A 20,638-nucleotide genomic window follows, 5' to 3' on the forward strand; every position below is an offset into this window, starting at 1 on the left:
GAGATAAAGAAAATATAGAATTAGCAAAACAAGATTGGAATCCAGAGTCGCGTACAGTGTGCAGTGATACATAGGGATTTATGGGTCAGCCTTCTTGAAAAGGTAATATCTGTGCAAAGGTTTGAAAGAGATGAGGGAGTTAACCAAGGGGTTATATGGAGAAAGAACATCTCAGCAGACCGAACATCTACAGTGAAAGATCTGCGGTTAAATATGTGCTGACATGATCAAGGAACAGGAAGAGGAAGAAGATCAGAGGGTAACAGGAAAGAAGTTCCGGGAGGAAGAAGATCTGGACCATGTAGGAGTTACAGAACACTGGTTTGGTGTAAGTGTGAGTCAAATCAAGAGAAGGTTTTGGGTGAAGAGGTTAAGCAAATCCCTTCCGGGAACTCCAGAAACCAGAAATTACAGAGCCATTGGCAACTACAAAACTGTGAATAGCTCCATTGAAATGAATAAGGCCTGTTCTCTTTACCTGTGTTTGCCCCAACCCCAGCCCGACACTGTTCAGCGTGGCTTGTGGCTTCTCCCTTGGGGAGGAAAGAGAAAAGTGGAATGTGTGCCCAACATTCTTGCTCTTGGGAAGGCTGCCCAAGGGAATGGTTTATGTATCCCCTGATTTGAAGTGCTAATGCACAGTCTGGATTTCTGGGGGCTGCTGAAAGCAAAGGAGAGCTTGGGCAGCTTGTGACAGTAGAGGGCCTGTGGTATCACAAACCAGAGGTTAGCCCAGTTCAGCAGACTGGGAGGAGGCACTCAAGTGGTGACTTTCCCCACAAGAGGGAGTCAGGAGGGGGAGCACGTGTCCAGTGTTTTGACATTTTAGAGAGCTGTAGGAGGGAGTTATTATTGCTCTGTTTAAACAAGAAAAAATACGACTTGTACCTCTTTTTGAGCTAGAAAATGAGATTATAACTTTTTTAGGAGTTTATGATTGGAAAAAAAGAGTTACTTATGCCAATTTGTCTCATATAGTCCCCCTTTAGCTTTGCTATATTTGGTATTTAACAGTCATAAATTGACAAAGATATGTATTACTTTATTTCATCAGTTAGCATTGCATTTATTTATTTATTATTTAATTTATTTATTTTTAATTTAATTTATTGTCAATTTAGCTAACATACATTGTATACAGTGTGCTCTTGGTTTCGGGGTAGATTCCCATGATTTTTCACTCATCCCAAAAAGTGTCCTCTCAATGCTCATCACCCATTTTCCCCTCCACCCCTGCCCCCCCATCAATGCTCAGTTTGTTTTCTGTATTCAAGAGTCTCTTATGGGTTTGCCTCCCTCCCTGTTTGAAAGAATTTTAAATTGAAAGCCAATTTATTTCTCTGAATATAAATTCATTCTTCCAAATAGTGCTATATTCCTAATATATATTATAATTATTTCTACTTTTGATCTTAAACATAAATAACCACAAATAAATATTCCATCTCTTCTCACCTATTATAATTTCCTATTGGGATATTTTTATAAATAAGATCTCAAAATTAATACATTTCTACTGAAATAATTCAATGTGTGATAATTATACAAATATAATTATTAGGTAAATCTAGATCACCAGTATTACAATCCATTAAAGGGTTCACAATATATCATTACAAAACAGCTAACTGTGAACACATTTATAATGACATCAAAACCTTGATATTGATCTGGGAATATGTTCAGTGCATAACCACTTTCAGTGAAATTTGCTATAAAAAATGGTTACTTCTAAGAATTTTTACTGATTATGAATTTAGTTTTACTTAAGCTTTTGTTTTAATATCACTGGCACCCAGAAAATATTGACAAAATAGGGCTTTTTTTTTCCTATAAAGACTGTAAGTCCTTACCATCTCTCTCATTTTTGCAAACCTAATAAAATATGGTTTTCCCTTCCCTTCCCTTCCCTTCCCTTCCCTTCCCTTCCCTTCCCTTCCCTTCCCTTCCCCTTATATCCCATCCCTTCCCATCCCCTCCAATTCCTTCCTTTCCCCTTCCCTCCCCTCTTCTTTTCCTTCCCCTTTCCCTTTCCCGTCCCCTTTCCCTTCCCCTTCCCCTTCGCCCCCTTGTCCTCTCTCCTCTCCTCTCCTCTCCTCTCCTCTCCTCTCCTCTCCTTCCCTTTTCTTTGTAGTAAGAAATTTCTTGTATCCCCACAGGGTCCTTTATTTAGTTTTCCTTAAGATATAAAATGAGAATATCAGGCTTGCCCCTCAATAATTTTGCTGACAAATAAAAGTCATATGGAAAACAATATCCCTCTAGACTCTGCCATCAAAAGTGAGTCACTTCCTATTCAAAAAGGCCTGTTGCATGGAAAAGGTATGTTTCTGGGAAAGAGAACTAAAGCAGAGAGAATCCTAATTTGGGTAAGGAGAAGACAAAAATATCTTGACTTTAAATAGAAAGAAGAGTACAAACTCTTCTTATGAAAAGCAAAAAAAAGACACTGAAGTTCCTGGGTTGATCAGACACACCTAGGATGAGCTGTAGTAGAGATTGTTTAATTTAGGTTTAGGGTAGCTAGATAGGTTTCTCTCATGAAGCTTAGAAAACAAGGAAAGAAAAAAGTTTCGCTCACATGCTGCCTCCCCCACTCTTCTTTTTCAGTCCTAGTCTCTTATATACATAGAACTTTGCCTCTGAAAATTTTACACAAATGGGGAACATAAAAGAACAGGTTTAGTCTGGCTCTTTAGAACTTTTGAGCTTTTCAAGTGACCGTTTTTCTAGCTTGAAGTAAGTGGATAGAGATGGTGGCCAGCAGCAGGGTAGTGGGAGAGAAAAAATGATGGCCTACTCTACTGGAGTACATTTTGATTTGGTAGTCGTTCTTGGTCCACATAGTTTTGTGACACTTTTCTTTGTGTTATTACCTCCACGGAAGTAAGTTATTTTTTAATACCTTAGCTAAGTCAGTTCATAAATTGAGGCTGCCTATACTATGCTAATGATATATATCAGATGTTCATGCTGGAGCCAATTCATAGACAATTAAGCGCGATCAGTACGTAAGGATGAAATTGTATGTTAGACATTATATGTGATGATGCACCTGTGTTGACATTATCAGCAGTTAAATTTGATCTCCCTTAGAGAATATTGTCATTTATATTTTTACTTTGTTACTTTGGTATCCAAATTTATGTACTTGGCTGTGAGTGTAAGACTAAACTCTGATTTTCATTACACATTTTCATTTTTTATTTTCCTTAAGCAACTGTTTTTCAGATCTTCACACATTCACTCACAATGTCAGCTCCGTGATGCACAGAAATCTGTCTGCCTTGTTCAGCATTGTATTCCTAAGAACAAGTTTGCACACAGTAGGTATTAAATATATATTTTAAGTTTATTTATGTATTTATTTATGCATTTATGAATTTATTTAGAGAACACACACAAGGTGAGGAGAGGCAGAGAGAGAGGGAGACAGAATTCCAAGAAGGCTCTTTGCTCTCAGTGTAGAGCTAAAGCCCACAAACTGTGAGATCGTGACCTGAGCCAAAATCAAGAGTCAGATGGTTAACTGACTGAGCCACCCAGGCACTCTGAATATTTTTAATAAAGTAAATGAATGAGTAGGTGAATGAATTTTTTTGTAATAACTACTAATTTGTATTAAAACTGTGGGAATAAAAAAAATCTTTAGCTTTGTCATAAAAGTTAAAGAGTTATCCAGTTACCATGCAAGGATTATCTTCTCTGTATAAACATTTTTTACAATACAATTAAGAATATTGAATATTTTGCTTAAATATATTTATAGAATTAAATGATGCAAGGGATATTAACATTATGGAATGATATATAGTCTGTATATAGCGTATATGGGGACCATTTTTGTGTATAGTGTATATGGGGACTATAAACATACTAAAGTTTGAAATTATTCTCGTACAGATCTCTGACATCATAACTCTTCTGAAATATGTCCCTTAAACTGCTTTATACCACTTGGTCTGAGTTGGTATAATGCATTTACTAACATTACTTGAGAGTTGTGTTTAATGGAAGTTAGTATGGGAAAACGGTGAAGAATGTGGGTTCTAAGGCCAGAAAACCTGCACTCAAACCAATTCTGAGCTAGCTGAGTGACTATGAGCAAGCTGTTTAGACTCTCTGAGCCTCATCTGTAAATACGAATAATAATAAAGTTGTGAATGTTAAAATCAAATAATGCACATAGAGTCCCAGCACTATGCTCAGCACTTGAGAAATACTAATATCATGATTTATTAGTATATTAAGAAACTTTATAGAGAGAACTAGTGCTTGGAGAGAATTAGTACGTGGAGAGAGATAATACAATTAATACAGTGTCTGATGTCCTGTGGACATCAACTAGGAGAGTCTCTGAGTGACTGCAGGAAAAGTTGACATCACAGTGCCTATATGAGTTCATGGTGCTGTTTTCTTTTCCTACAGTGGAAGAGTATATGAGTCTTTTGGGGCACTTTTAGGAGCAGTGCCCATGCCATTAGCTAATGACATAGTTTCTTATCTCATCTTTCAGATAATTCGGAGTAACTTGTAAAAATTGGTATAACCTCTAAGTTTTATAACTGAAAGTTGGAGTGTTTTGAACTTAATGGTATTCTCCTGAGGTAATATTTTTCTCATCCTGAGCCTACAGGATTAAAGACTTTGAGTGTAAGGATGACACCAAAACCTCACAATACAAATTGATATTAGTTTTGCCCCCCAGACTGCAACACTGGACACAGTACTTCATCCCTGCACCTCTCTTTCTATCATTTTCCAGATGAAGTGTTGATATCAGGTCATTGCCAGATGCATTGTGTGGCCTGTGGCCCACTTTTACTTCCATCATTTTCTGTTTAACTTGATATCTTCAATCCCTTTCCTCTCTGACATTATTAGAACGAAAAAAGCACCCTAAGCCTTAGAGCTTTATACATGTGGCTAAAAGAAGAGCTTTTGCAAAGACGAGAGACATCTACAATGAAAAGTTAACTTTTTGATCAACAAAAAGTGAGTGTTGCTATGAGAGGGGAGAAAAGGTTTTTTAGAAGAGGCTTGTAACACAAATGTGTAAAAAAAAAGGAATGGAATATGAGTTATGATATTTGTGAGACTGTAGAGAATATATTTTCCTGTTTCTGCACAGTTAGTTCTTTCTGAACAAAACTAAAACAGAAGCATGGGAACTGAATTAAAGAATAGGGTTTTACCTGAAAGATGACTGAATAAATAGTAAGGAATTTTATATTAATGGAGGTATGTTTTCAAATGTCAAAGGAGAATAAAATCCTGAACCATAGAAACATTCCAGGGATTGAAAAACTCAAACACTTGTCTTATCTTTCTCCAGAGACATGTATTTACATTCCAAAGCATAAAAAGCCAGGAACTTTACTCATCTTTTCTGAAAGAAGATTTGTTTCTATCAGGAGATTAAGTTTTTCTTCCTCCTTCAGAAGGAGACGGGGACAACGTGTATATAACCTTACATATTCATGTTTTTAAAGTTATGTCCTTTCAATTTAGACCACTTTTATATACATAAGTCTGCCCATCTAGCTCTCTTCACATTGCTACAGAAAGGAGAAAGATTGGGAGAAAGGAACCCATGTGGTTATAAATCAAGTGTTTACATTTAGTATAACATGAACATATGTGGCTATTAAAAACTGATCCATACCATGGAGTAGAAATGGAAAAGAACCGAAGCCTTTATTTGCCAATTATTTCTCACAAATTATTGATGACATCAGAGCTGTTTGCATTGTTATTCTCCAAGTTGACCTATATTCATTTGTTTGAACTGTTAAATATTTTACTAATGGGGAAAGAACATGGGGACAGTGTGAGTGGAAGCAGCTAATGACAAACTTTGTTATTTAAAATGTGAGTCGGATTGTTTAGGGAAAGGTTAGTTTTATTCTCTTCTTTTTTTGAAGGAGAAGCCTTTCTACCCCCTCTTCCTCATCCAGATCTGGGCAATATAAATTTTGAAGCTCTGCTAAATGACTTGGTCATTCATTTCCATACTTCTTGTCTGCAAAATTTTTCTCGGCTTTGATCATAAGGAACTCTTCTGTTAGTATGCCATGCTTTTAATGTTGTGTCTAACTTGATTTTTCTTCATCTCCTTGTCTTATACCATACTGAAGCATAAGAAATTTAGGAGAACTAAAGGGAGGAAGATACCTGATCCTCTTTCATTCATGTAATTTCTCTTGTTCTTATAAAATACAACAGAACAGGAAGTTATCACACTACTACAACACTCATGTAATACCTGATTATGAAAGACATTCATTCTGCTAAGTTCCTCTCTGTTTATTGTGATCAATTCAGACAGCTTTCAGAGACAGATACTGGATGTTAGATTCTTTATGAAATAAATGGAAACTCTTTGTTATGTGAGGATCTAACTTTATGGATCTTCTGACACAGATTCAATTGCGATAGTTGTTCCTTCTTATCCACAGCTGATGAGTCTACCTTGTAAACAATTGTGTTCTCAGGCAAGACACATTGACATTTTCAATTCATTGATGCTTTCACAAAATATTTAAGAGATAAGTCCTTGATGATGACTTTTAGCAGCTGGATGATTTCTTGATTTTTATATTGGCACAAGGTTTATATGTAAGTAAGAGGAGGCAAAGAGAAGAGATGAAAATAAAAATAAAGAGGAAAAAAACGATAGTTAAAAATAAGAGCATAGAGAAATAGAAAGTAGAAAACGGGATACTTTTCATCAAGTATTAGTTTCAACAATGATGGTGTTCTTTTAGTTTTTCTTTTATCATATATTCAGTAATATAATATTCAAATTGATGATACTTGATTACATTATATATCAATACAGAAGGAGAATTGTAGTGACAACAAATGAGGATTATTTAGTTAATATTAATTGAGAATTTACCATGCTACAGATACCCTGGTTCTTTAAGTATATTAAATTACTTACTTTGCCAATATCCTGTGAGGCATTTACTGTTCTATCTTCACCTTTAGGGTTAAAAAAATGAAGGCTAGAATTCTAAAACTACTTGTGAAGGTCACAAATCTGATGAAAGTGGCAGAGCTAGGATTTAAATCCATGCTGCTTTCCCTAGAACCTGAGCTTCCAAACACTTTGTGATATAGGATTTTTAGGTAATTTTTTTCTAGCACACATAGCATCATATTCAGGTGGAATTTTCCACTAAGACCCAAGGACAAAGTAAATTTTGATGGCACCAGCAGTACATGCAAAAAAGAAATGATAAAAAGCCTAATGTTGTTATGTTTAAATCTCCTTGCCAACACCAAGTATATAAATTGTGGGGACCTTGGAAGAATTTGTTTTATTTCGTTTTTTAAATGGAATTTTAGCAAGAGCTAAATTTTGCTGTAGGCATGGATATACTTTTCTTATACTCAAATCAAGAGAAAGAATCCGTATGGAGAAAAATCAGGAAGTTTTAAAGTTGCCCTCTGCAGTTTACGACTGGTGTTGAATTCATGTCTGTCAACACAACAGGGCAGAGAAATCTTCATGCTCAGAGTTTTTGTGGGCCAAAAAATGCACTGTTTCTTGAGAAGTTGTGGATTGTACATTCTATAGAAGATGTTTGGGAATCTCCCAGTTCTTCTCCAAGAGGCAGATTCAGAGACAATAGATGTCAACAAAAAGAAGCTTCATCTTCCTTGAAACACTTAGTGCCTAATAAGACAAGAGTAAGTGACCGGCCATATTGGACAATGGAACTCCAAATGAGAGATCCCAGCAATTGAGAAAATCACAAACACATTTCATTACTCAGCTACCTTTAAAAAATAACCACACCCAGGGATTATGGCACTGTATGACTACAATTTTAAACAAGTTAGAACTTTTTTGCCCATCTCTCTGTCCCTGCCTCTCATGAACTGTTTACCCTCCTGAGACCCTATCTATTCTGCAGGGATATGAAATAAAGGTTGACACGCTGAGAAATGAGCACAAATATGAAAAGTAGAAAGAAAAAAGCCCTCAACCCCACTTAACAGCACCCCACTACACACAGTAAGACTTAGCAAGTCTGGTCTGGGAGAGTGGGAATGTTTTGCCTTGTAATGAAGTTTAAAGTTTTCAGGATTTTGCAGGAATGGACAGAATCGTTATTTTAAAATAATTTTAATGGATTTTATTCTTAGAGCAGTTTTAGGTTCACAGAAAAATTGAGTGAAGGGTCTGGACAGTTGCCATAAATACCCTACTTTCACATACACACAACCTCCCCCAAACATCAACATCTCGCACTAGAATGGTCCATTTATTACTTCAGTGCACCTATTTAACACATCATTATCACCATTATCCATACATTAGTGTTCTTGGTTTTGTAAATTCTATGGGTTTGGACGTGTATATAATGACATGTGTCTACCATTATAGTATCGTACAGAGTAGTTTTGCTGCCCTAAAAATACTCTGTGTCCTGCCTGTTTATCCCTTTCTCCTCTCATCCCTTTGCAACCACTGATCCCCTCAGTATCATTGTTTTGCCTTCTTCAGAAGGTCACATAATTAGAATCATATAGAATGTAACCTTTTCAAATTGGCTTCTTTCACTTAGTAATATGCATTGATGTTTCTTTTATGTCTTTTCATGGCTTGATAGCTTATTTCATGTTAGTGCTGAATAATATTTCATTGTTTGGATGTACCACGGTTTATTTATCTATTCATCTACTGAAAGACATCTTGGTTACTCCCAAATTTTGGAAATTATGATTAAACTTGCTATAAATATACAAGTACTTGGTTTTGTATGGATATAAGGATATAAATTTCAGTTCATCTGGGTAAATACCAAGGAGCACAACTGCTGGATTGTATGGTAAGGAACGTTATTCAATTTTGTAAGAAACTGTCTAACCACCAGCAATGAATGAGAACTGTTGTGCCACATCCTTGTCAGCCATTGGTATTGTCAGTGTTTTTGGAGACATATTTATAATTGATTGGAGGTTATTGTATCACAAAAAAAGTGACCAGAGGCTCAAGGCTCTTCACCAAAATTTCTTCTAGAATTAAAAATTAAAAAAAAAAAGACCCCTACAAATTAATATAAATAGAAGAGGAGAGCTCATAATGGTAACTTCATATTATATTTCAAGGGTGGTGCTTATATATTACAAAATTAAGACATTTCTACTCTACATATTTCACATGGCTTTAAATTTAATACAGTCAATTTATATATGTTTTAATGGAGACTTGCAGGCTGCATTCAGCCTGCCATTTCATGAATTTGGGGACATCTAAAAGGTGCCTAAGGTAGTCTTAAGAATATTTATTAGTTTAGGGTGGCTCAGTAGGTTAAGCATCTGACTTAGGCTCAGGTCATGATCTCACAGTTCATGGGTTTGAGCCTCATGTCAAGCTCTGTGCTGACAACCCAGAGCCTGGACGCTGCTTTGGATTCTGTGTCTCCCTCTCCCTCTGCCCCTCCCCTGCTCATTCTCTGTCTCTCTCTGTCTCCCAAAAATAAACAAACATTAAAAAATTTAAAAGAATTATTAGTTTAATTCTGTGATTTAAAATTTACTAAGTAGTTTACCTAGAATATGCCAGGCAGTATGCTAAAACTGGAGATAAATATATGAATAAAACATGGCTTTTGTCCTTAAATAATATATTTGTTGAAGTTGTTTTGGTTAAGTGTGACAGAAGCACCACTCATACTGCTTAAACATAAATGGGAATTTATTGCTCAAATGACTGGAGTCCAGGAGTAGAGCTTACTTTAGAACTTCAGTGTTCTTTATATACATTTCTCTGTTTCTATCTTTTTTTCTCATTGTCTGTTTACTTCAGAATTTATCATTTCTCTGTGTATTGTCATAATCACCCTTTGCCTTGATGCCATTGAATTTCATCAGAATGGTAAAGATGACACCAATGTTGCAAAAATTCTGGAAATACATCATTTCTATTTATAATCCCAGAGTAAGGAAACTTTTCTATCTTTGGCATGTCCTTAAACGTCTGATTGGACTGGCTTGAGCTACACGAGCATCTATGTAGGAATATTATGCCTACAGAAAAAGATGAGATCTGTGGGGTGCCTGGGTGGCTCAGTAGGTGAAGCGTCCGACTTCCGCTCAGATCATGATCTCACAGTTCATGAGTTTGAGCCCTGCATTGGGCTCTGTGCTGACAGCTCAGAGCTTGGAGCCTGCTTCAGATTCGGTGTCTCCTCTATCTGCCCCTTGCCCACTCGCACTCTGTCTTTCTCTCTCTCTTTCAAAACTAATTAAGCAGGGGCACCTGGGTGGCTCAGTTGGTTAAACATCTGACTTTGGCTCAGGTCATGATCTCACAGTTTGTGAGTTTTAGCCTCACATCTGGCTCTGTTCTGACAGCTCAGATCCTGGAGCCTGCTTCAGATTCCGTGTCTCCTTCTCTCTCTGCCCCTTCCCCACTCATACTCTGTCTCTGTCTCTCAAAAATAAATAAATATTTATATTTTTAATAAATATTTTAAATAAATAGATATTTTTTAAAAAAAGAAGATGAGGGGCGCCTGGGTGGCTCAGTCAGCTGAGCGTCTGACCTCGGCCCAGGTCATGATCTCACGGTTTGTGAGTTCAAGCCCCGCATCAGGATCTGTGCTGACAGCTCGGAGCCTGAAGCCAACTTCGGATTCTGTCTCCCTCTCTCTCTGCCCCTCCCTAGCTCACTCATGCTCATTCTCTCTCTGTGTCAAAAAATAAATAAACTTTAAAAAAAATTTTAAATAAAAAAGAAGATGAGATCTTTGTTAAAGGGTACAATGATTACACCTGTCCAGATAATTAAAAGGACTCACAAGACTCCACAAGGTATATTTATATAATGCTTTAATCAAGACCTGAATATGATGCATTAGGATAAAAGAAGCACAGATAAGAATCATGGGTCTGAATATTTCTGGGTGTAGCTACCTAGGACACTTTTACAATTGCACAGAAAGTGCTTCATCTCTAGATTATGCACCACCAAAATACATACAAGGAGTTTTGGTTTAAGGAGACATTGTGTGAAAATTTCCAGTGATGTCTTTTATGCCATACTGATTAGGTAGCTAAGCCAGGTTGTGTAATCAGTTAAAACTGGACTAAGCCATCAATCTATACATCCCCAAACAATGTAAAAACAAAAACAAAAATAAAACAAAACGAAAAACAAAAAACAAAAATCTGACTCTGAGTCTCTAAGTTTTAAACAGCAAATTATAAATTATTAGCTAATTCCATTATTTTTATATTGGCCAGCAGTCAGTATTAGACATCTAAATGTCCCTAAAGGGAAACATAAAATTCTCCCAGTTGGGCTTAAATATAACTATCTTACACATAGTGTGTGTTATAGAATATGGGGTGGATATCTTTTCTTATAATTGGGAAATGTGAACAACTTATTATGCTATTGGGAAAGAAAAAAGAGAGAGAAAAAGAGAGAGAATGAGACAGAGAAACACAGAGAGAGAGAGAGGTATAAATAAAAGATTGAAGCCCAGAACACAAAGGGCAGTTACTTGGTTAAGCAAAGTACATGAAGAAATTGCAGAATATGGGATAAAAAGGAGAGGTGATACACTTTAAAAAAATGGAATAGATAACTTTTATATAGAAAGGAAGGAGATCCAAGCTGATGTACATAAACAGAAAAAGACCCTCTAACCCTGTTCTAGGGGGTGAATGACAAGCAAAATGGCAGACTTGTGAAAAGCACCTGTGAATCTGAACGTACAACCAGAGAAGTTTGGGATAGAAGTGAGTTCAAGATGAGAAAGATATTTTATCCTTTGTTGTATTCTAAAATGTTTATCTTTGCTTTGCTTTAGAGAAGGCAGAGTAGTGAGTGCATGGATGTATCTTTGAAAAAACCCTCTATCTGATCCAATCTTTCTCTCTCTCTATATATATATAGATTGAGATACAGATATTTCATCCACCATGACTTGAGGCTAGCAGTGAGAGGGTAAGTAATACATGGGCCTGAGTTAACGTTCCCTCCAATAATATGCACAGTGCATGGGGGACCCAGAAGTCCTGGCTCTTCCCAGCAAAAGAACATGGAGGTGCTCAGACTATAATGGTCTAGGAGAGGTGTGGTGTTGGAAAGAAGAGGCAGAGGACTGAGACCAATAGAAATGGCAAGAATCATACAGAGAACACAGTGCAGTGACCAATCATGGAGCTGACCAGTCTACTTACTCTAAGAAGGGACCACCAAAGACACAGAAAACAGCACATGGCTCCTGCAGCAATGAGACACAGTAATAGACTTCAAACAACCCGATACCATCTTGGGGAAAATAAAAAGAATATTGTTAACCTGAAAGACTCATAATTTGCTTATAAATAAAATAATAGAAAGGCATCATTTAATAGGGTACCAGAACTGTTAAACTAAATAGTTAAAATGAGGGGTGCCTTGGTAGCTCAGTCAGTTGAGCATCCAAGTTTGGCTCAGGTCATGATCTCATTGTGAGTTTGAGTCCCATGTCATGTTTTGCCCTAACAAGTGTGTAGCCTGTTTCAGATTATTTGTCTCCCTCTCTCTGCCCCTCCCCTGCTTATATTTTCTCTTTCTCAAAAATAAATAATCTTAAAAAAAAATAGTTACAATGTAAATAACAGGAAAACTATTTGAAACAAGAATGTCTCAAAGAGTATTATTTAGCAAGAATAGATTGCCTCCACACTTTGAACAACGGGGTGGCAGAGAAGATCCATAGGTCTTATCAGAATGATGATCTGAGCTTTATGCTAATTTTATGGTGTCTCCCATTATTTATGAGAACAAAGTTCTCATTTTTTTAAAATAATTTTTTAATGCTTTTATTTTTGAGAGAGAGAGACAGAGACAGAGCATAAGTTGGGGAGGGGCAGACAGAAAGCAGGAGACACAGAATCCCAAACAGGCTCCAGGCTCTGAGCTGTCAGCACAGAGCCCAGTGCGGGGCTCAGACTCACAAACCCCAAGGTCAGGACATGAGCCGAAGTCAGACCCTTAACTGACTGAGCCATCCAGGTGCCCCCAAAGTTCTCATTTTTAAAAAAGGTTAAGGTTGTTTACAATCCTGTTACCTCCGATGCTTACTTTTAAAAGCTTTTATTGTCATTTTGATTAAATAGGTAACCAAGTGCTGTTTCTTCCTTACCTATAATCCTATCTGTAGTGGGTTAAATAGTGACTCCCAAAAGTTCATGTCCACCTGAAACTTCAGAATGTGACTTTATTTGGAAATAGGGTACTTGCAAACGTAATTAGTTAGAGGAGGTTATATTGAATTGGGGTGTGTCTTAATATAATTACCAGTGTCCTTAGAAAAGAGAAGAAGGCACACAGAGATACATACAGGAAAGAAGGTCATGTGAAGAATGAGGCAGAGACTAGAGGGACTTGTCTACAAGCTAAGGAATGCCATGAATTATAAGGAGCCATCCGGAGCTAGGAAGAGACAGAAATGCTCCTCCCTAGAATCCTTCAGAGATAGCATGGCCTTGTTGTCACCTTGATTTCAGGGATAGCTGAGAAATATCCTAGATTTTTTGTTCTGAGAAACTGCTTATTGCAAAGAACTCCCTACATATTCTAATAACTTATCACCTGCACCTTGTCGTCACCCTTCTTCATGGCTCTAATAAGACTTCTGTCCATGCCGCCTCACTTTATTTTTCTATATAAAAGCCCAGGCCCTAATCTTCTTTGAAACAGTTCTCATTAGTAAATAGCCTCTCCACTGCAAAAGCCTAAAGATAATCATTTAATTATCCAGTATGTTTTTATTTCTCATAACCCTGCCTAAGGAATATTTGGTATAAAAGTATCAGAGTATAGAATCTGAATTTCTTTTTAAAAATTGTACATAAAAAACAGAGGAGAAAAAGAACAGAGGAAGTTGCAAAATGATTTTCTGAACTCAGATAGTGAGCAATTTATTTTTATTTCAAAGTGAAAAAGGCTCTGAACTTATCACTCCATGAAACAAAATGGTGTTATAAGAAGAAAAAAAGAAAAAAAAAAACCTTGTATACCCAACAGCTTGGTCCAGGTTGCTATGCTGACTGTTGGGAAATTACATGAATACAACTGAGTAATATATTGCAGAGCTAAGAAAACGTGTTTATATTATGTTTTTACTTTATTACAGGACAAGTACAAGTGTATAATCACAAAGCTTCAATGATTCATTAATATCAATAATAAACATGAATTTAAAGAAAAAAATATGCATCTTTTATACATTAAATGTTTTCTGAAGAAAGATACATTTATTTTTTAAAAAAATCATCTTTAATTCTTGAATAATTCCAAGGATATTAAAAGAGGAAAAATAAAAGACTTGTTGTAGACAATGATTAAATAATTTTAACATAGCCTTAGCAGTGGGATAATAAAATGGTAGAAACAATTACAATTTTACAACATATGGGTTAAGCCGTTGCTTTTTTGAAATGCATGTTTACAAGGAATTATTTGGGTCCTAAATAATAACTATAAATATTATTAGAATGATTAATTCAAAAGCAGTGTGATATAATTATCCCTTTAAGCTTTCATGTCACATTTTCACGATAAAGAATGATAGGCAACTTTTGATTAGACCTTTTTTGGTCTCACATTTCAGGTTTCAAATATTGCCTCCACTGAGATAACTAGTTTCTTTAGACAAATAAAGATAAAATCAATTTTTCAGAGTAGATGTATGCTTTTTTCCTTATTGACTACAATTTAGCATTTTCAAAAAGTCACACAGGATGGTGGCTCCACATAATTTGTATTGACTCTGATAGAAACTGTATTGATCAGTTTCACAGTATGTGTAACCTTTCGATAAGATGAAGAAATCTAAGCATTATGGGTAGCAAGAAGTTCCTCAGATAATACAGATACGAGCAGCAGTTTTTGCAAGATCAACAGTAACCTGCCAGTTACTCTATATGCAGTTTTAAAGGTAATTATCTTACTACATAGCTAAATATACTGCCTTTAAAACTCTAGGTATCCTAGCTGAATAGTTATAATAATAGGTTACTTGTTTATTCGGTGAAAGTCAAACAACCAAGCCCATTACTTCTGCTGAGCATTTCAAGCAAGCATTCTGCTGCATCTCTGAATATTCCTGCTCATGGTCCAGTATTCCGTTCTCCTTCCATTGAGCAGACATGTTAGGATGATAAAGGGCTTAAATCAACTAGGTTGGTTGCTACTTTTGAATGCCAGCAAGTATGAATTTGAGTGTAGCAACATAAAAATAAATGAGATTGGGTTGGACTCGCATCAACAAAACCATACAAATCTACACAGGGCATTTAGAACGGCTATTAGTTGATTTGCTAATTACCTCAGTTGAAACTCAAGGTTTCCTAATGTTTTGTCTCATATCAGGGAAATGCATGTTCTCCCTTTGTTGTATTCAAGGAGTAGGCAAGCAGCACTTAGAAAACATATATTGAAAATGGAGATGAAGTAAGACACAAGGTTACTTTTTGTATTGTTATATCAAGCAAAATATTCAGCACTTAAACCAAGTGAAGTTTCTAAATGCCAATTTGAAAACCATGAAAAGTCTTCAACAAATACATTACAATCAAGAAGAGTAGGCTAAATATTTTTTCATATCATTTACCAGTGATTGTTGTAAATGTACTTCCACCTTAATTAATAAAAGATGATTTCAAAATGAATAAATCACAAAGGATTTCCTTCCAGCACTTGGCCTAATGATGAATAAATGAAGACAAGAGAATTCTACTGGAACATAAAGACTTTTTTTCTTAAAGGTGAGCTAAAGTGGCTTTTAAAAATACACAAGAAAAATGTGTTTTACTGAAAAGAAAAATCTTCATTTACTATATTTGACATTAAAGCTAAAAGACATCTGTAGAAATGAAGTCTCCTCAAAGACCTCTTTATTTGTAAGCATTCTGATTAACTGATTGAGGACAATAATATTTTTCTCTCTCGGTTAAAAAAAAAGTTAAAAATAAATGCATTTAATACAACTACAACAAAGGAGTCAGCCAAGTGAAACAGTCAATGTTATAGAATGGTGAGATAGCAATAATCATAACAAAAGCAGTTTTAAAACAGGGAAGAAGGAAAAAATGCAATTTACTGTTATGTTAAAGGGGGAATTTTATATACTTATGAAGGAAAAATTTCTTTATATGCTAAATTTTATAGCATGTGTATTTCCATGTTGAGACTAGCTACTTAGTGAAAGGGAATAGTTTAGGAAAGAGAGATGTCCTAGCCACCTTATTAGTGCTCCATATTATGACTAACTGAAGATGAAGAGAGCATAATGCTTGGGATACCGAGATCAGGCTTCAGTCTGTCAATTAACATCTTGGTGCTTTTGTGCATTCACATCCCAAAGCTTTAGATCATTTTTGGAAAAAAGGAAGGCATTTAAACAGAAGATCTCCAAGGCATCTATTGGCGTTATATTTTTAGCTTTAAAAAAATCTGTGGTGTGACATCAAATAAAAGAGAAACAAAAAAAGCTCTACAAATCATAAGAAACTCACAAGACTTTGTATAGCATCATTTAGCTTTAGGAGCTTTTGCATTTCAACAATTACAGCAAGATTGTCAAAATAAATTAAAGCAAAACAAAACTTGTCTACTTCTTTAAACATAGAAAGAGGAAAACAGAGAGAAGCTAGCATGACAGTGTTTTCATTCTATTTAGCTGAGATAGAGTTTCGAATAAAAATGAAGTGATGAGTTGAGTTGACTTGAGAAGAACTGTTGATAAAAAGCTATCATCCAATGTATGATGAAATGTCACAAAGAAATACACAGACTCAGTATCAAAGTCAGACAAACTCAAACCCAATATCACAGTTAAACTTTCCATATCATTTTTCAAAGAATAAGAAAACATTACAAATCAGAATACTGTAAACATTTTTTAGGAGGCATGGATTGAAAAGCCTTTTAAAGGTTAATTAGCTACTTCATCTTTCCCTATTTCAATGACAACAGTTCCTCACAAAAATAAAAGATATCAGGTATTCATTTTCAAGTCTTCACTTTGTGGTTCATTATATTTAGAAAGTAATATAACTTGAACAAAATTTCTGAATTTGGTAGAACTTCTCAGATGGCTAGCTGCACAGGTGTAATTTAAATCACTCTATCTGCATGTAAGAATCCAAATTTTCACATAATTCTTCTATACGTTGAAGAACGATTGCTCTTGGAACAAAAGTGCAAATTAAAAACAAAACAACACAAAACAACAACAACAAAAAAACACGTTCTTTGTTTTATCTGTCCTTTTTCCACCTGAAACATAATCTTAATAAGTCCATTGTATTACTGATCTAAATAGTTGAAAATGGATAGAATTTAGAGGTGGTAGGTGGTTTTCAATAGCTTTCATCTTTTCAACAATATCCATGTCATATTAAACCTGTTGAAATCTTCCCTAACCAGAAATTGAATTAATCCACCTAATGAGACAAGTAAAGATTCAAGCTTGGAAAGGTCTATAATTTTTGCCCTGTGCAACAAATTCATAATTTGTAACTGTAAGGAAAATAATATGTTAGCTTCTAATTTACTCTATCCAGTACTAATTAATGAAACAACATCTTCCAATAAAAGGGTTTTTTTTTGTTGAAATTTCTAATATAATTGATTCCTAGTCACATAGCAAATTTTAAATGATTGTGCACTATAGAACTACTTAAGTAAATAGATTAGGTAATAGCAGATAGAATTAATAGAAATCTGGGAGGTTCCAGTGGTTAGCATTTTGGCATTGTGACACAATTTTATTGAAGCAAAATTTTAGACCAATACCTCAGCTTGTTGTATATATTTCTGATCTGCAGGTGAGTTTTATTGTAGTCAGGAAATGAAGTAGGTTTTCTTGAGTCAGGGTGAGTCAATCTTTAACCCTGGATTATCATTTTGGGGAGGTTTTATGCAGTTCTAATATGACTTTTTGTCTTCTCTCAAAAAATATACTTTAACATTCTAAATATAGACATATTGGGAGATCATAGGGTAGAATTTGTCAAAGCACTTGCAAGAAACAGTTTATTAGATGTGATTTCTTTTCGAGAACTCAAATTTCTGAATTAAATACTTTAATATAGTGTAAACTAAAAAAAATAGGCTACAGAATTTGTGGAGCTTTAAACAGCAATACAAACATATACTGAAGCAACAATAGCATTTTCTTCTATTTTTTATTATTTATTTTCCAACTTTCTATTGTCCTATCTTTCCTTAAAATACTTGGTTTCTTTTGAACGATTTATTTATTTTTGAGAGAAAGAGACAGAGAGGGAGAGAGCACACACATGAGCGGGGGTAGCAGTAGAGAGAGAAGGAGACCAAGAATCCTCAGCAGACTCCAGGCTCTGAGCTGTCAGGATACAGCCCTGTGTGAGGCTCGAACTCAGGAACCATAAGATCATGACCTGAGCTGAAGTTGGACGCTCAATCAAATGAGCCACCCAGGTGCTCCAAAATACTTGTTTTTGTACCCAGTTATTTCCATTTTAAGTACATACATATGTACAGTTTCCCCTACAAATTAACTCACACAATCTTCTTGATTTCCTGCTTGCTTGGTTATCTTCCTATTTACCTTGGTGGAAAATACAGTATCGTTTATTTTTGTAAGAAAAAAGAAACAAAAGCTATAGCAAATACATAGTAAAGTTTCAGGTGAGGGAAAATGTGGTGTTTTCCACAGCAGAACATACTCCCCCAGAGTGCAGTCTTCATGAAGGGCAGCAGTTTGATTTTTACAGCAATTTATGCTCATTTACCATTTATACTGAAGGTGTTCAACAGGTAATTCAGAATAAATTAATTGATGTGTTGACTATTTTCTTCATTTCCTGAGACCTCTTGATTGTTTAGAAATATTTAAGGGAACCATTGAGGATACTCACCCAGATATTTAAGGATATGGGGCCAAATGTCAAGGGAGAACTCATTTTATTTTTCAGTTCATAAGTAATTGCTGGGTTCACTTTTTAAGACAGTGAGTAAGCATTATCATAAGTCGTAAGTGACAGGCATCAACTAGAAGGGTTTTTCTCTGATGTCATCTTAATTTTGTATTCATGGTAATAATAAATTTGATTTGCTGGGAATCTTTCTCTTGTTGAACTGTATTTCTCAGACCCTCCTCTTCATCCCACACCCCCTTAAAATAATGGGTAGATACAATATGTTCATTTGTGGTCAAGTTCTGTGAATAGTAACTCTTCAGTGCTTCCTTATGTTTGAGATGACTCACTTCCTTTATTTATACCTAAGGATTGATGGTAGTGACATTTAATAACAATGTTTCCTTTATTATTTAGATACAAAGAGGTAAACTGTCTCTCTTCTACTGAATTATTACAAAATAGCAAGTTTGTCAAAATTTTCATGACACAGTTCAAATACACATAAGTTTATGTTCTCTTTCCTTTATAACTTTTATATATTATCTCATGGTAATTGAATAGTCTAGACCATATTTTCCTCATAACAGTTAGCAAGTTCCATATGTTCAGAGCTAAATAAAACATTGCCACATGGTAAATGGCAAAAGGCCCCTCAGGCCTGCTTTAACAGGATTTGCCAAACATCCCTTGGCGTATGTAGTGTTAATGCAGGTAATACCCAGGGTAATATGTTTTGCCGAAGGTTTCCCAATTGTGCTTTTTTGTCTTCATCTGATGAAAAGTTTTGCATATTTCTAATTTTTGATTATGGTTCTGCTCGTAAGAGACCCAGTTAATTGCATAAAAGAAAACAGTTACATCTTGGAACTTAAGATAATGATCTTTAATGGTAGGAAGACCTCATGATATTATGAAGTAATATATTTAATCACTTCCTGATCACCAGTTAGTATGACCATTAACAAGCACTGCTTTGCATATAGTAATGTGGCATATAGCCTCTTCTAGAACCAGTAATATCCCCCTTTGTTGAAATCTGGTGATTTGGGGCACCTGGGTGGCTCAGTCAGTTAAGCATCTGACTTTGCTTGGGTCATGATCTCACAGTTCATGGGTTCGAGTCCCGTGTCAGGCTCTGTGCTGAGAGCTCAGAGCCTGGAGCCTGTTTTGGATTCTGTGTCTCCCTCTCTCTCTGCCCCTCCCTTGCTCGTGCTCTGTCTCTCTCTCTCAAAAAGTAAATACACATTAAAAAAAAAAAGGAATCTGGTGATTTAAAATTATATGTTATTTTGAAGTTCTACCAATTGTATCTGGAATACACCACAAGACTGTGCTAGCACATTGTCTTGTATAAACATATAAACATAGCTGAATGTGTTATATTAAGAGATATATATGACTTATAGGGTTTAGGTATAAAAAAGCCATAGGTCTCTGGATATCCACAAACTGATTCTAAAGTTTATATGAAGAGGTGGTAGATCCAGAATAGCCCAAACAATAGTGAAAGAGAAAAAAAAATTGAAAGACTAATACTACTCAACTTCAAGATTTATTATAAAGTTATAGTAATAAAGATATGGTGGTAATTTTTTAAAAAAAGGCAAACAGACCAATGGAATAAGATAGATGGTACACAAATAGACTCTCATAAACAGAGTCAATTGGTCTTTGACAAAAGAGCAAAGGCAATATAATGGACCACACATAGTCT

General features: G+C 35.4%; 1 protein-coding gene across 1 annotated transcript in view; it reads left to right on the plus strand.

Moving 5' to 3' along the window:
* The window catches only part of LOC122241901, a 180,858-nt gene that overhangs the window by 83,692 nt on the left and 76,528 nt on the right, over positions 1-20,638 (plus strand). The window contains exons 4-5 of the mRNA XM_042998323.1: positions 3,218-3,326; positions 11,682-11,763. Coding sequence (XP_042854257.1) covers positions 3,218-3,326; positions 11,682-11,763 — 191 coding nt within the window. The remainder of the gene's footprint in view (positions 1-3,217; positions 3,327-11,681; positions 11,764-20,638) is intronic.

This window comes from Panthera tigris, chromosome C2 (genome assembly GCF_018350195.1).
Source record: "Panthera tigris isolate Pti1 chromosome C2, P.tigris_Pti1_mat1.1, whole genome shotgun sequence".
Taxonomy (NCBI): domain Eukaryota; kingdom Metazoa; phylum Chordata; class Mammalia; order Carnivora; family Felidae; genus Panthera; species Panthera tigris.